Source organism: Fibroporia radiculosa (genome assembly GCF_000313525.1).
Source record: "Fibroporia radiculosa TFFH 294 genomic supercontigs, scaffold67, whole genome shotgun sequence".
In the NCBI taxonomy this organism is placed as follows: Eukaryota; Fungi; Basidiomycota; class Agaricomycetes; order Polyporales; family Fibroporiaceae; genus Fibroporia; species Fibroporia radiculosa.
The window spans coordinates 14,179-29,665 of record NW_012133170.1 but is presented as its reverse complement, the minus strand read 5'-3'; the positions used below and the strand labels follow the sequence as shown (position 1 = coordinate 29,665).

General features: G+C 48.5%; 5 protein-coding genes across 5 annotated transcripts; 1 reads left to right on the top strand and 4 right to left on the bottom strand.

The window, feature by feature from the left end:
- Nucleotides 1–36: 36 nt before the first annotated feature.
- On the bottom strand, nucleotides 37–460 carry FIBRA_00243 (uncharacterized protein; the record flags this gene model as incomplete). The annotated part of the gene is made up of 5 exons (XM_012322142.1): nucleotides 37–57; nucleotides 115–182; nucleotides 240–291; nucleotides 348–385; nucleotides 439–460. The coding sequence occupies 5 exons, from the start codon at nucleotides 458–460 to the stop codon at nucleotides 37–39; spliced, it is 201 nt and encodes a 66-aa protein (XP_012177532.1).
- A 139-nt stretch (nucleotides 461–599) lies between these two features.
- Nucleotides 600–1,546, top strand: FIBRA_00242 (uncharacterized protein; the record flags this gene model as incomplete). The annotated part of the gene is made up of 4 exons (XM_012322141.1): nucleotides 600–629; nucleotides 690–918; nucleotides 973–1,009; nucleotides 1,063–1,546. 4 exons carry the CDS (start codon nucleotides 600–602, stop codon nucleotides 1,544–1,546), a joined length of 780 nt encoding a protein of 259 aa, XP_012177531.1.
- A 161-nt stretch (nucleotides 1,547–1,707) lies between these two features.
- Nucleotides 1,708–10,312, bottom strand: FIBRA_00241 (uncharacterized protein; the record flags this gene model as incomplete). Its single annotated transcript, XM_012322140.1, has 25 exons — nucleotides 1,708–1,743; nucleotides 1,797–1,970; nucleotides 2,021–2,148; nucleotides 2,200–2,284; nucleotides 2,334–2,421; nucleotides 2,468–2,590; nucleotides 2,654–2,745; nucleotides 2,795–2,919; nucleotides 2,968–3,165; nucleotides 3,232–3,493; nucleotides 3,548–3,742; nucleotides 3,794–4,124; nucleotides 4,172–4,269; nucleotides 4,320–4,641; nucleotides 4,695–5,184; nucleotides 5,237–5,756; nucleotides 5,791–7,044; nucleotides 7,097–7,333; nucleotides 7,388–7,861; nucleotides 7,920–8,016; nucleotides 8,069–8,224; nucleotides 8,278–8,610; nucleotides 8,665–9,008; nucleotides 9,059–9,538; nucleotides 9,596–10,312. The coding sequence occupies 25 exons, from the start codon at nucleotides 10,310–10,312 to the stop codon at nucleotides 1,708–1,710; spliced, it is 7,359 nt and encodes a 2,452-aa protein (XP_012177530.1).
- Nucleotides 10,313–10,561: 249 nt separating this feature from the next.
- FIBRA_00240 (uncharacterized protein) lies at nucleotides 10,562–13,499 on the bottom strand (the record flags this gene model as incomplete). The annotated part of the gene is made up of 6 exons (XM_012322139.1): nucleotides 10,562–10,972; nucleotides 11,028–11,816; nucleotides 11,872–12,648; nucleotides 12,704–12,769; nucleotides 12,824–13,168; nucleotides 13,233–13,499. 6 exons carry the CDS (start codon nucleotides 13,497–13,499, stop codon nucleotides 10,562–10,564), a joined length of 2,655 nt encoding a protein of 884 aa, XP_012177529.1.
- A 652-nt stretch (nucleotides 13,500–14,151) lies between these two features.
- On the bottom strand, nucleotides 14,152–15,484 carry FIBRA_00239 (uncharacterized protein; the record flags this gene model as incomplete). The annotated part of the gene is made up of 6 exons (XM_012322138.1): nucleotides 14,152–14,393; nucleotides 14,447–14,645; nucleotides 14,702–14,820; nucleotides 14,873–14,979; nucleotides 15,033–15,273; nucleotides 15,331–15,484. 6 exons carry the CDS (start codon nucleotides 15,482–15,484, stop codon nucleotides 14,152–14,154), a joined length of 1,062 nt encoding a protein of 353 aa, XP_012177528.1.
- Between the last annotated feature and the right edge of the window lie 3 nt (nucleotides 15,485–15,487).

Genomic DNA, 15,487 nt, shown 5'->3' with positions numbered 1-15,487 from the left:
ATTGGATTGTCTATGCTCTACTAGAAAGTGCATACTCTACTCAGTTGCGGGTTTGCCCTGCAAATAATGATGACATTAAGCACTGTCCAGACAGACTTATTACTAAAAACTCACTTTGATGAGCGACCAGATCCCATAAGCTGTACCAGCCATACCAAGCGCAAAGCCGGCGTAGTATGTCCCTGGAAGCACTGGTCGGCGACAGTCTTCCGGACGAGTACGGAGTGGAATGTACATACTGACGTAGAGCTTGCCGCGCGCAAGACGGTAGTAGATGGGTTCATGTGAGCTCTGCAATCAATGAGTCTGAACGAGAGAATGCGAAAGCCAAATCAATGTCTGCAAACCTGGACGAGCCTCTGGACGTCTGGGACCCGGTTGGGCTCTGCATATTTTGTGAGCGTGTAAAACAATATGAGTCTATAAAATGAGCCGTACTGTTTACAAGCGCACCCAGCATACTGCGGATGTATGAGTAGAATGGAACGAGAGATTTGCAGGTGACGGTGACGGAAGGAAGGTCGCCGGGGCAAGGATGAATTCGGTGGCGGAGTCTCAACTAGTCGGGCGCGCGGTCGGCTCGAGTTGCCTCGACTTTCATGGCCTCAAACGAGCGCGTTCGTGTCCGCGTACGTCTTCCTCAGTCGACTCTTCAGAAATAACATGATTTTAAAACCCGAGCCCCCTAGGGACTGAGCATACATCGGCCGATCATCTATGGGAACACTGCCGTTGTCTTAACGCAGAAGGAGCGGGAGTCTCTGGCCTCGCCGGACCACACCCACCGGTGGGTGGTCGCGGTGCGCAGTGCGGCCTCTGCTCCTGACTCGCAAATCGTGGGAGGGGCAGATGACTTGAGCTACTTCATAAAACGTGTCACGTTCAAATTGCACGACACCTATACCAATCCAACACGAAGTGAGATTCTTTCCATGTCGTTTTACATATTTGAACCAACATAATGAATTATAGACGTCGATAAACCCCCGTTTGAAGTGTCGGAAACAGGGTGAGAATATGCTTTGTATTCACTCCCAGCGATTCTTAGACGTCATGACATAGCTGGGGAGAGTTCGAGATTCAAATCCGTATAACGTTCGTCCCAGAGTCGGGGGAGAAGGCTATTCTCATCTATCATCACTTGAAGCTGCACCCATGGACTGCTATCGGTAGTGGTGAACCCGAAATACCTCCCCTCGAAGCTGCTATGAAGCTGGGGCCGGTCCACTCCTGGCAGTATGACGAGGTCGTTTTCAACGATCCTTTCCAGTCCTTCTTATCCATCCTCACTGCGCATCCGCCTACACCGCTCCCAAAACACAAACGTCGTCCCGTTCCCTTTCATACCGCTAATCCGGGATCTCTGGAGGAGTCAAAAGGAGGCGTGCCAGAATTTACGCTGCAAATGGAGAAAGAGGAGGCAGAGCGTCTCGATGCGGCGAGGAAGAAGATTATTGCGGAAACTGACAAGTGGAGAGAGCGTTTGATTGAGAAGGAGAAGGAGCTTGAGCGGTTGCAACGGCAGCTTGAGGTTGCTGGAAGCTAGTTATGGCCGGCAGGAAGGCGGATTCAATACTTCGCTTTCGCATTTTTACTTGTAATCATTACAAATGTAGCACTTACTCGAGTATCGATACACTGAAACGATATTACTACAACAATCCGACAATACACTGCATGGTGTGGACAGGAATACATTTGAAGCTACTAGTGCCATGGTGTCCAACCAGGATACATCCTGCCCTGTAAATAAAGTTCAGCAAAGCGTCACATTCATGACGAGTAACCACACGCACTAGATTCGCAGTGTCTGTAGCCTCTTGAATCAGCATCTGGACGAGACTGCTCGTGGAAGTTTCCTTCTCGGGTCTTTCCCGGCTGGTAGTGTAGATTCCTTTCAGCTTCTTCTCTATAGGTTTCAACGCGTCCTTCGCAAGCCTTCTGAGATCCACAGTAGCTCTATTGCGCTCCTGGTGTACACTCGTAAGTCTTGAACCTTGTCAACACGACAAGAACTAACCTTCTTGCGTTTTTCGTCTTCCCACTCAACGAGAGGGTCGTGAACAAAAGCATCGAGTACGCTCATCAATGTATCCTTATTGTCTCTCAGCAGCTTCATGCTCACTTCACAAGCAACACGGAAGACCCCTAACATAACCATAGGTGATGACAGGGATAAAATCGTCAGGCATTGCTCACCTTCTACTCCCATGACTCCTAGCCCATCTACCAGGTTCTGAGTGAGCCGGAACGGAACCAGCTCCGGAGTTTCGAGAGTTTTACCCTAGAGGAATATATGAGTAGGATGCTAGAGCTATGGGCGATATCAGTACCTTCTCGAACAGACAGTTGAAATCAACGTGGACCACGTCGCCGTTCATCGTGTCGAGCAGGATGTTCTCGCAGTGTCGATCACCGAGGCTACGAAGCCTTAGGGTGCGCCGGTTGTAAATGGAGACTAGCTCACCCTAAAATGAATCCCACCATCGACATGACGGCAGCTGTTCTACTGTAAGCCATCCTGCTGGCGAGCCAGGCAGTGGGTTCGGGGAATGTCTCAAGGAACCATTCATGGAAGACAGGTGGGAAACTGAAGGAGCCGTCAATATGCTTTGCTGAAAAATGACCATAGCGTGCATTTGACGTCACATACCTGCACAAAATATTCTGAGAGAATAGCTGTGCAACCTCCTTGTCGTTGGGCATCTTCTTGATCTTCTCAAATATCTCTTGCATCTCGGGTGACTGTCGAGGTCGTGAGTGAAGCAACATACACATCGGCTTATGTGCTCACCCAGCTTCTGATCCCGCGTCTCTCATATGCCTTCAGGAGCACAGGCCTGACGGGAATGGTGTTAGGAACCCATTGAATGAACCCGCACTCCTCATTCAAGGTGACCACGCCATATGTACGGATGTCTGAAGTAATTGAAAACTAGTGGCAATGCAGGCATTTTAAACACATACGGAGCTGGCGACGACGGGATTCCGAGTTAGACTTCAAGAGTTTGTTAATGATAGCGTTGAAATCCATCAGTCGAGCATCCTTCCGAAGATCATCTTTCGGCTTTCCCAAGAACATGTAGATTTGACCATCGCTCCCATTGATCGTTATCTTCCGCGGCTTTGCAAGGGATCGCATGATCTCGATCTCATCCTGAAAACCTGTTATGTCAAAGAAGGCCGAACAGTTGGTTAGGATACTAATGGAATTTGCTGTCTGTTACGCACTCGCAAATGTGGGTGCATCAACGGGAAACGGCCGATGTGTAGCCTCGTTCGAGGAGGTTGGCGGGAGACTAGCGGTTAAAGACTCTTGCAGAGGGATGATCAATTGTGATGGGGCGAGGCTGAATAGTCGAGAAAAATCTTTGCGCATGCTCAATGACTTAGCTTCTCGCACTGGTGCGTCGCACAATCCCAAAAGTTCGTCAGTCATTCGTTGGCATTCATTGATCAATTGAGGGACAGTGGTTGGGTTTTCGCTGTTCTGCTACGAGAACATCATGACACATTGAAAAATGCCTGGAGCAAGAGATGCACTAACCCTGAGTTTGTTTAGAATTGCTATTCCTCTTGAATTTCGATTTTTCTTGGTTGACTTAACTACTGATGCAAAGAGCCATAAGGCCTGTTTGGGATATTCCTGGATCACCATTGATATGAGCTTCGACAAAATTTCATGAACATCCTCATTGTCGTGGCCCACGCGAGACACGATTTGAGGGAAAGCGGTGAACCACTAAGTAGAAATGATGAGTATGCATACTATGTGAAACATAAATATTGGCACCTTATATACAGGCACCATCTTTATTGCGCGCGCAACTTCCATATTGATCCTAGGGAAAATGTCGCCTCTACAAATTTGCTGGTTCTCTCCCATGTCGAGCCATAGGGTAAGCAGACGCGGTACGGTCTGATAGATGTATTTTGACCCGTATCTCATAGCTTTGGCATAAGATCGAATAGTGACGAGATTCATTCTCGTTCCCCTAGGATCAAAGTTAGTATTATTCTGAGTGGTAGCTGAAGGACCGTACCGAGTCATCTGCTCGTCAAGGGGGAGAGACTTGAAGCACTGATCATGGTATTGTCCATAGTGGAATTGTCCGCTCTCCCACCTACACATTCACGATACATGCAGTTAAAGAAAGGGGAGCCGACTCACTTCTGCCCCGCTTCTGCTCCAGTAGACAATGCCTTCACTATTTGTGACACATCATAACGGTCAGATTCATTCATCCATCTTGCTCGTAATATTTGTGCCTAGCAACTCAAATGTTCAGCGGCACACTTGTCTGAAGAAATGGGCTGACTTTTGCTTTGAGCATCAAATCGTCACTGTCTCGATTTGCAACCCTCGCTTCACCGGGGTCAACAGTGAGATCGATGACGGATGGGTTCTCCAATATCCCTGCCAGTCGCATACTACTCTCCAATTCTTGTAATGCGCGAATAGGCTCGCCGCTCGCCTTGACCAATCTTGCATTTTCCATAAAGGAGAAAGACGCTCTGCACTGCTGAGCTTGCAGCATAGCACTATATGCCGTTTGCCAGTGACCAGCCTTCCGGGCAATCTTTGCGCTGGCTAGCCATGATCTTCCAATTATATCATTGACTGTCGGATCATTTCCGAGGCTTCAGATGGTGGATTCAGTTAATGCGTGTTATTGGAATAAGCCAAAGCGCACCTCAACCCAAAGGCTATTCTCCGCATGCTGAGAATGGGTTCCCGAATGCGAAAAACAGGGAGCGTTGATTCAAATCTAGAAGAAAGGCACCTCGACAAACGAGCAACAACTTGTTGGTGATCTACATCTGGTCGCGATAGTTGCTGCACGGAGGCATGGATGGTTTCCAGTTCGTGGAGCACATGCAGGTCAAGAACGGCATCATACGAACGACGATAACCGTTGGCACCGGCCGCTATGATGGGGGCGCCGAGTAACCCGCGAGCGACTGACGAAGCTTGGGAGATAGTTAAAGCATCGCCGGCACGCAAGGCCAAGAGAACTTGGGCCAGCAAAACTGGAGAAGCTAGAGAGTCCGTTCGCTCAACCAAGACGCGCACCTCTTCCCAATTACCAACCATCCACTCGCTCTCAACTTGGAACCCGACTAGTTGAGATTCCCATCCAGGATTTCTGGTGAGCACGCCCTTGACATGAGTGCGTAGAGTATCTGGACATCTATCAGTCACAATGTCTTAGAGTTAGAGGTTGGCGAGACATACCGTAATGGCCTAGATTCCTCAGACAACGAAGTAGACCTAGGTGGAAGTCCAAGTTATCGGGCGATTGCTGTAATCTGACTTCCCAACAACTTTGGGCTGATGTCCACCTGCCCGTACTCTCATGCTGACGTATCTGGTGTTCTAACGAGGGCGACAAGATTAGCGTCGAAACACCTTCCATTCCGTCCGGTTCGTCTAAGTGGGCATATATCTCGTGGAGATGTTCGTAATATTCCTGTAAAACCTGATAGGTTTCGCCATGCCCTTCCCCCTGCAGGGCCAGGATTCGCCGTTCGAAGTTCATGAGGGCGCGAGCATATGCTCTGCATTGTAAGGCGGCTCGAGCCATTAGTCCTTGATCGATGCTTGTCACAATCGAGTCGATCTTGAGCACTTGTTCCTCTGCATCGCTATTCAACTGATTAACACGCGCTCTTCTGCTTTCTACCTTCTTTCTACCGATTTGTTGGCGAACAACGCGAACCCACTGGCTGAGATGGTCCAAGAGCGTGAAAACCGTCTGCAAAACATAATGTGAGTATGTTATTCCGTACATGATTGTCATCGTGACCCGCCTGTGCACTGAGAAGTTTTTTGTCTGCAGCAGAAGGTGTATCCGACTGCACTTGGTCATCTAGGACCGCGAGGATTTCCATACGAATATTGTGCGCATCTTCCTCTTCGCCGGAAATTAAAATGTTCAGTACAAGATGGGGAAGAAGATGATGTGCAACTCCAACGTCCTTATTTTGGACAATAGACGGAAACACGTGGAATATCGCCCTTGCCCGCACCCCAGACGCCTTAGTGAGTAGATGTCCTGTCCAAACTTGGATCCACTCTCTATACGTGGGTGCAGAGGGATAGATCGGATGTGGTGGTTCTGCCGGCGGGCGATAGTCTAGCAAATACTTGGAGGAGAGAAGGGGAGTGATTGTTTCCAACACATGTTTCGGGAGGCTGTTCCACCGATTTCGTACCTTGAGAGCGATGGAGGTATTGGATTCCGGGTTTACCAGGGCAGGAGTAAACTTGCAGTATTGGAGAAGCTCTTGAATGGCATAAGCCAGATGTCTTTGATACTTGATATCGCTCGTAGACCGGAATGCTCCAACTAGTACATCTTGAACGAGATGAAGAGCGAACGATACAGACTCGGTTTCGTCCGCAAAATTGCTCAACATTATCATCCTGGTGTCGGTGACGTCGATCTCGCATCGGTCTGGATCGATCGCTCCTAGAACCCCAATACACTCGATGGCGAGCACGCGCAACATCTCGGCCGCTTCACCGCTACGGCAGGCTGCTGTAGTCAATATCGATAAAATGTGGCCAATCATGGGGTCGAATACATCTCCAGAGGCAAGTGTTCTAATAAAATCCTCGTGGTCCGCGAGCATGAAGGATTTTAGTTCCCGTATAGATTGCATGGCTACTGTCAAATTCTCGCTTTCGGCACGTTCCAGGATTATACGCAGCCGCTTCAGTGGACTCCACCCGTCTCGTAATAGTGTTAACTTCCTGTTGATCGTGTGCAATTGAGGTATCGACGCAATATCTGCAACGTCGTCAAGATAGTGATCGAGCTGCTCTCCTTTCTCAGAAACTATGAGGCGTAGACATTTCTTGGCTATGTCTTGACCAATTGCGGAAAATGAGGACCAGGAGGTGAGAAGAGATGCACTCGTTGGCCCGACGTGAGGTCCCAGGTCCCTAGTATCCAGCGTGAGCAGGAAAGTGTACCAGCTTTCCAACGTCACGTCAGCTAATTGCGGGATCACCAGCATTGTCTGTAAAGTGGCCATGATCTATGATGATGGCTGAGTAGTCTGACCCACCATGACGACTATAGCACACTACCTGCGGTGCTACGTTGTTGATCGTCGGCCCGACTTCGGCGACAAACATTCCTAAGCTTCGCACAATCATCTTCTTCATTTCAAGCGAACGTTTACCGTAGAAATCCTGCAAATGATCATTCAAATGCGATATAATACCAAGCATGTGCGTTTTCAAAAGTGAGCCACTTGTAGTAGGTGTTCGCGCTGTAGCCCGTGAAGACAATGATCGTTCCACCTTCCGTAATGCTTCTCTGGCCTGCAACGCAGCGATTTCCATGAGCTCATCACAGAAAAAGCAAATTTCACTAACCGACTCAGCCTGATCAGGATCTTCATGACCCATCACAATGACGATCTCGACTAAGAGAGGAACCAAACAAGTGCGGAGCACGCTCGCGAGATCAATATCACTTTGAGCAGTATCCTTGAGCATTTTAAGAATGAAACTTAAAACCTTGTTTGTTTGACCGGGACCTTGCAAGCGGAACACATGGGCGAGGATCTGGTGGGTAAAACTTAAAAATAGCTGGTATGGCTTCTCGTTTAATTCCTTGGATATAGCATCGAGGACTCTGACATCACAACTCGAGAACAACTGAGGAAGAGTATCACCGAGTGTGACAGAGATGAAATCATGTGGAGTGAAGCCGAAAAAGTGACTTGATTCAATGAGCAAGCTGGGTTGGGTGCACATGCGAGAGATGATGAAGATGGCAATTCGATCCATATATGGCGATACCAGGTTATATGGTTTCTTTCGATGGTGTTTGCACAGTGCATGTAGCTGGAACAAGTATCAGTATCAATACTATAACGTTTTATGGCCGACCACAATCACGAACTTGTAAATGAGCCGTTCCCTTGATGATTGGATTTGGTTGTCCCAGTTGAGCTAACAAACAGCAGATGTCTTGAGCAAACACTTCTCCTTGTGCAATCCTGAAATGAAATCAGCGAATCGACTTACCAGAAGGTGCTCAATGCTACTCACTGTCCGATACGACCGAGGGTTATGAGCGTGGTCTCCTTGATATAATTCTCTGTCATGTCGAAAAGTCGCCCGATCATAGCAAAAACTGGTTCAATGCGTTTCCACGCGCCACTACCAACCGTTTGCTCGAAGCGGATATACTCTAATAGCGAATTTCTTCAACGAACATCTGTGAGCAGTGGCACATAAGCTAGTCCTATTATCCTTACCCCGCGCTCAGACGGATACTTCGATCCTTGTTCTTCATGTGCCGCCCTATAGAATCCCGGATATAATCGAGTCTTGTGACATCATGTTTGAGATGTCGCAGGGTACGCGATAGCGCACGGAAGACAGCTTTGTATACCTTTGCAGTGACCTCGTTATCAGGGCCTTCGAGTAACAATCTTGTGACCAGTACGAAGACGGGAAGAGTATCGACTGGCAGCCTATGAAGTGCAAGGGAGCAGTCATCGTCACCAGGATGAGCTAGTACGCAAGATAATCTCCCCACTTCCTGGGCTAATGATTCACGGGCATGCGCAGCAGGGTTATACAGAGGTCTGTAAGGTATAAAGAGTTCGCTATAACCCGCAAGGACGAGGTAAATGACTCACGCAGTAAATCTGTCGTTCATTTCATGAAAAGCACGAGTAATAAATTGCTCATCCGAAAGAGAATCATCATCGTCCATCCAGGCCAGTTGGGTGGGTTCAATTATTGCCTGGACATTTGATTTGAAAAGTTCCCGCCAGCCTGGTCCTGGTACGCCTTCAATAGGAGCTGAAACGTCTGTACCATCTGCGGCCTTCTTTAAAGATGCTTGGCGATCATCGAGTTTCGCCAGAAGGGCCGCATATGTTCCCTTTTTATTGTCTGCACCAAGTGCGCCTATGATGAAATCGACACTTTGTTTATCGAGGATAGACACGATCTGGATCAGATATTGTTGACTGAGAGCCTAAATATGCGCTGAGTCTACAGAACCCCTCAACGAGGGATACCACTCACCCGCAGAGTCTCTCCTGCGTCACCCCATTTCTCTGCGCGTAGTAGCAATCCGATTTGTGTCACGTCAGGTTGTGAAGTCGAGATTGCAAAAGGTACCTCCACCACGTCCTTGAACGCTGCATCAAACGCTTCCCAAGCTTCACTTGGACCCGCTTGGAGTCGAACTGTGAAAAGTCGTGATCGAATAGACTCGATAGGAAGACCGCGGATGGGCAATAGTGGAAGAGCAGACAAAATAGCAACTCCCAATCTCGCCAGAGCCCGAGCCCGTATAGTAGCAGAAGTAGCACACGAAGGTGATAGCAAGTGATCCAAGCTGCGCTCAGCTACCATAAAGATAGAACGGATTAAATCTTCAAGGTACCATTGTGCAAGTAGCGGAGGATGGAAAGTACGGAGGCATAGTTCTAACATCAATGTTAGAAGGGACGGGACTTCAGGCAGATTCCCCACTTTGATAAAAGGGATGTCTTCAGGACACTACCGTAATGTACGCCATCAACTCATACACCGGACCAGACCATACAGGGTACATACGTCGGTCCGACTAGCATCCCATATCCTAGGATTGCCTGCCAAACTTATGCGGAGTGGGAATGCTACTACAGGGGAGAGCGCTAGTAGATCTTTCCAAATCGCATAAACGTGAATGTAACCGGGGATCGAAGAGAAGAACGCACCATTGGAAATCGCCAGACAGCCCGAGAGTATCCGGCGGAGAATCTCGTGAGGCAATGTAATTTTATTAGTAGGTTCTATGACAACGATACCACCCAATGATCGTAGAATGGCCACGGCCGTGGTGACCGTCTTGCTCTGCAATTCTGTCGGGCTTAGGTATCGCTCCTCCTTCACAACTGTGATACCCCTCCAAGAATCAAGAACCAAGCATAGTTGAATTAATCGATTCAAAACGCTAGGAGCGAAATCTTCCGGGCGCATGAACAATTGCTCAGTGCGTGTTGTTGCTACCTCTAGGATCTCCAAAGACGTCTGGGTAATGCTCAACTTCTCGTGCATGGCATTCCAAGGTATTTCATCTAGAGGCGAAAAAGATGACAGAAAGTTTCCAATAAGCCCAGAGACCATGGAACACCATTGTTTGTCCAAACTCTCTCTGGTGAGGGGCGGGTCATTTGATGTTAACCTCTCCAGCAGTGTTTGAAGGAAGGTGTGGAATTCGCGAGGAGTGGCATTACCCGATTCATCATGAAAAGTGGGAAGTGGTGCTTGTATCGAGTCCTCTATGCTCATGCTCGCATTTGGTGGGGTGAGTTCCACAGGTTGCAAGGTAATAATAGTAAACGAGTAGTAAACGCGTCGCTTTTACGCGCACACGTGATCATTGCAATTACATTAATGTCCTGACACGTCCAGGTGCATTTAATTTTAACGCGTCATCGTACTGCTCCTGCGGTGACCATTCAATTTGCGCATAATCCAGTGGACAATGAAGAGAAAACAGCTCCAAATTAAGTCGACTGCAATCATAAGGGACTGACATTACTTCCGTCCGGACCGTTTTTTTTCCTTCGTCTTCTCTCTTTCCATGGCTTTCTCCTCCGCCCGTTCTGATTCCAACGAACCGATCACCCTCTTCATACGCTGATTATATGCCCTGTCCTTCTCCTTCTGCTGGTTTTGCTGCTCTGAAGCAAGGAAGCGCGCATCCTTACGGAGTTCACGAATAGCACCCTTCTTCTCCTGCTTGTATTGCCGACGTAGTTTTGCAGCCTCGTTCCGTTCGTGATCAGGGTCGCGATTGCGCAAGTAGTTGGACGACGATTGCTCGAACTTAGGCACGTAGGTAGGTATGGGTATAGGCTTGTGTGCTTGGAGCATGAGTGGGCGGCGCGCTTGACGAGAGAACTTGAGCAATCGCCTGATAGTATCTTTTATAGAAGTGAGGCGTTCCTAAGAAACTCTGAATATACAGACATTAGAAAGAAAGTTGCAAAATATGACATACCAGTAAACCTTCAGGGAAGCTTTGCGAGCGAACACCGTCAAGGAGCCTTAAGATGGGATCGTACAGTTCGATAAAACCATCTAAACTCTTGTACATATCCGCGAAACGATCCAGTAGCTCAAGGGATAAGCCTAATAAATTTAGCTTCCCTTGTTCGCTGGTGTCAGTATCACTAAGTAGCTGTGGGAGATTCGGCTTTCCCAAAGTTGTCTTTTTCATTTTGCTAAAATCAATCGCCAAAGACGCACACTGCTTTGACCCGAAATCTTGACATGGGAAGAAGCCAGGTAAAGATGACTTATCCGCGAATGTATGCGGCGCCAGATGTAGCACGGAGTTCGCCAAGAAGTTGACCGTCTCCGGCACGATTCGCTTGGATAACGACTCGTATTGGAGGAACAGCGAGCAAAGGAACGCGCCGCTCGCTAGATCTTGTATTGACCTAACGCGTCCAAGCCCGATGTAAGCCCCCATCAGCATACGAGCCACAGACACAACATGATGATTCTTGTCACTAGTCGGCCATATCTCTCCTATTACTCGTAGGAGAGACAGTTCTGGCAAACCCGGCCATGTTTTCGCGTCCAGTTGGGTCGCTCCTCGCGACAAACCCCGCTTGAGATTCTTATGCATCAGGGTGAGCTTCGAGACGAAATGCTCTGCTGACTGAATGGGGTATGATTTTGTCAGCGCATAGAGATGAGGGATCAGAGAAGCCAAAAGGGAAAAGCGTGGAGTTGAAGGCGAAGTGATGTATAGGACGTGGTCGATGAGCACGCTGGTCAAACCCTAGGATGCAGAGTTTAATGTCGGTGCCAGCACGAGGTGAACAAACGTAACGAACCTGCAACTTTAACTTGTTGTCTTCTGCAAGACTGGGGTGATGCAAAGTCCGCATTCGCTGAACAACAGTGGGCACATCCGCATCATCGATCCCATCAATGATTTCCAGGAATTCGTCGTGGTTAGACGGACACGGAAACGTAAATGGTAACTCTTTGGTCCGGTAGGTTTTCGATCTCGTTCGGTGCGTCATGCCTACAAGAGCCTCAGAGTCTCCCTCTTCAGCTTCTGGATCTTCAGAGTTCTCAGAGTCAATCGACGCGCTGTCAGCTTCGTCTTCGCTGCTCTCCTCTCGCTCTCGCTCATCTGCATCTTCCTCCTCGTCAGCTTTGGTATCGTCTCCCAATCCCATACCCAACCCATTCCATTCTCCTTCCTCATGAAAATCATCATCTAGATCGTCCCCACCGTGTCCTTTTGTCAGGTTCTTCTTGCCTGACCCCTCCTCGTCACTCTCTTCAGGCTCTCCATTCATCCGTCGTATCCGTCTACGCTCCGCCTTCTCCAAAGATTCTTTCTCTTCCGCCGCTATTTCCTCCTCTGTCTTCGTCCGGTCTTTTGGTTTTGCGCGCTTGTCGAACGCTAACTCCCTTACAATTTGATCATACTCCTGGTCCTGTGCAGAAAGCTTGGTGGGCGTAGCAGCGATTTGTGCGCTATGTTCCCCTGGAGTCCCTGAAGGGTCAGGAGCATAAAGTAGAGAGCGTAAGGAATCAAGTTCCTGGTCGAGCTCGCGACGAAGAGTTTCGTCCTCTTCCTGTTGCGCTTGCCGTTGCATCTGTGAGGGGCAGAATGTATGTCTGAAGGGGGATGGAAGGAGAGATTATACACACCTTATATATTTTGCTCTTTGCGATGACCTCGTCCATTACCTCTGCTTTAGACTTCTTCCGAGCAGGCTACATACACAACGTCACTTAGGCATCAAGAACCTGAGAGGTAACATGACCAACCTCTTCGTCCTCATCCTCTGCATCATCTCCAAAACCTCCAAAATGACTCCTCCGTACCGTGTCGCGATCAAGCTGGCCTCTGTCTTCGTCATCTTCGTCATCTAGTCCGAGCCCGACGTTGTCGAAATCATCCAGTTTAGATAGACTTTGTCCATAATGCGTGAGCTCATCTTCATCCTCTAGATTGAATATTTCCCCCTTAGAAACACGCTGTTGTTCTCGCGTAAATCGCTCCAGCATGCGTTCCTCGGGTGTCATAGTCGGATCGTTTTCACCAAACCGACGGTCGAGAACACCACCTGCATGATTTTTCCCTTCAAGCTCCTTCAGTAGCGTCTTTTTTCGCTGTTCCATTGATTATAAAGTGCATTAGAAAGTAGACATGGAATCCATATATCTCAGAGCGCACCTGCTCTATCCCAGCTTGCTTGCTCTGGGCGGGCCTACCCGTGACACCAGCAATCTTTCTTCCACCTACATCATGCTTTAACTTTGTGACTTTTACGTCGAATGGATTCAACTTTTGGTGTATCTCCTTTAGTTTCGCTGCTTGCTTCTCCTTGTCCTTTTCATCTGGTGCCGTGCGCTTCCTTTTTTTGCTGTTCTGCGGAGGTCGCGAGAGTCCTGCTTGGTTGAGAGCTGCTTTAAGCTGAGATAGTTGGGACCCCTTAGCCATGGAGGAGAAAGATATGTAACAAGCACAGTATCACAGGCAGAACTGAAAGCGTTCACCGAATGTCGCAATTTGTCAATAGATCTGAATCTCGATCACCGACTGAGCGTCCGTTATGGAAACGCGGAGTCCTTACTCGCTCCAACTCAGTCTTTTGTTTTATACTCCTGATTTATATTCCGTACCTAGAGATACATGCAGAGTGTGTAGACTTGAGCTACTTAAATATCATTGGAGCGGTATGCACTCCTCACCGTTAGACCCTAAATTTTCTCCGTTACTGAGCAAGTAAGATTGGCGCCTGGTCGTTGGCAGTGTCACCCCCCGCATATCTATTCGGAATAGATAGGGAAGCTTGAGGGAATCCACAAAACTACACTACTAGCCCACGACATGATTGTATTGCCCTCGACATGCTGATTGAAGTAGTAGCCCTAGGAGACAACAGTAGAAGACTTGGTGACAGGCCTTATTTAAGGACAATGCGGTCGTCCAATAGGTTCAACCACTTATAATTACGTAGTATTTTGTATCAAATTCAAGCTCTTGGGCCAACACTATCTGCGAGTTCGAGTGGCGGCCGGTTGAGAGCTTACTAATTGACACAATAAATTCACTTCTCAACTATACAATATGAATAACTCTATGCTTATGCTTAAATTCGGTAAACAATCTTCTCTCCGCTATGTTTGCTCTCTCTCATGAACTGCAATCCGTCCGGGATCGCATAAAGGCCGCCCTCCCAGAGCTTCACTTTATTGGGCTTGATTGCGCCAGAACTCACAAGCTGTGGGACCTTCTGAAGGAACTGGGCCATGTGACTGCGGTCCTCAGGCGAGGGCGGATAATGTCCGCCCAATTTAAATTCTCGTCCAAGGGAGGTATATATCAAGGTAACTGCGCACGCAAATGAGGTGAGGTAAACATAATGAAGACCATAAAACACTTACACTGAACCTTGACATCCTCACGCAACTTTTGGGCGTCACTCGAGGGGCCCAGGATGACAATTACTTCGCCGCCGCTAGACCCGAGAGTTTGCACCGTCAACTTCTGAGTGTCTACCTGAGAAATCGTGTCGAAAGCGTAGCGGAGCGAGTTCTTCGTCGTATCTTTTATTATCCTAGTAACGGCATCGGGATCCCGGTACTGGAAAATATACCCGACCGGTCAGTTCTATTCAAGAAGAGGGTGTCGTTACATACGTCAAAGACTACGTCTGCACCATATGACTCGCAGATCTCATGGTTTTTAGGTGAGGCAGCGGTCGCAACTTTGTAGCCTGCATGATGGGCAAGTTGAATGGCGTACATGCCAACAGAAGCTATAAACGCTAAGTAAACTCTTGAAGGATAACACGAATGAAGGAACCTTACAGCTCCCTCCATAGACGAAGACCCATTCCTCCTTGGATACTTTGCTTGGTGGTTCGACAAGGCCAAGGCGAGTGGGATGGAACAGGCCTTGTACAGCAGTCCAGAACCTGACATCGTGGAGGATAAGTAACGGAGGTGCGTGAGCGTAGTTTCCACTTACGCGCATCCCATGGTAGCTGCCTCCTCATGTGAAAGTGTGCCGCTTGGAACCTTCCAAGCAAGATCCGCGTCTGTCTTCACGTATTCTGCGAACGCCCCTCTATCCTTGTATGTCCCTCCCTGGACAAATCCAGCGACATGGTCGCCAACAGAGGGCGTAGTGACATATTTGCCGATAGCAACCACGTACCCTGACCAGTCACAGCCGGAGATGGTACCAGCGTTAGTAACGCGGTCAACATCTAGTTAGATGGCAAGATGAGCCATGAGCAAATAGCCATATGCGAGGGAATGCGTACATTGCCAGTCAGTTGGATTCTGCGCAACGGCAACAGTCTTGACGAGGATCTCGCTATCGCTGATGGTGGGCACCGGTATTTCTTGGACCGCGACAGTCTTATCAGGCTGCGTAATCAAAGCTTTCATAGTCTTTGGTATGCTTGTTGTAGACATGGT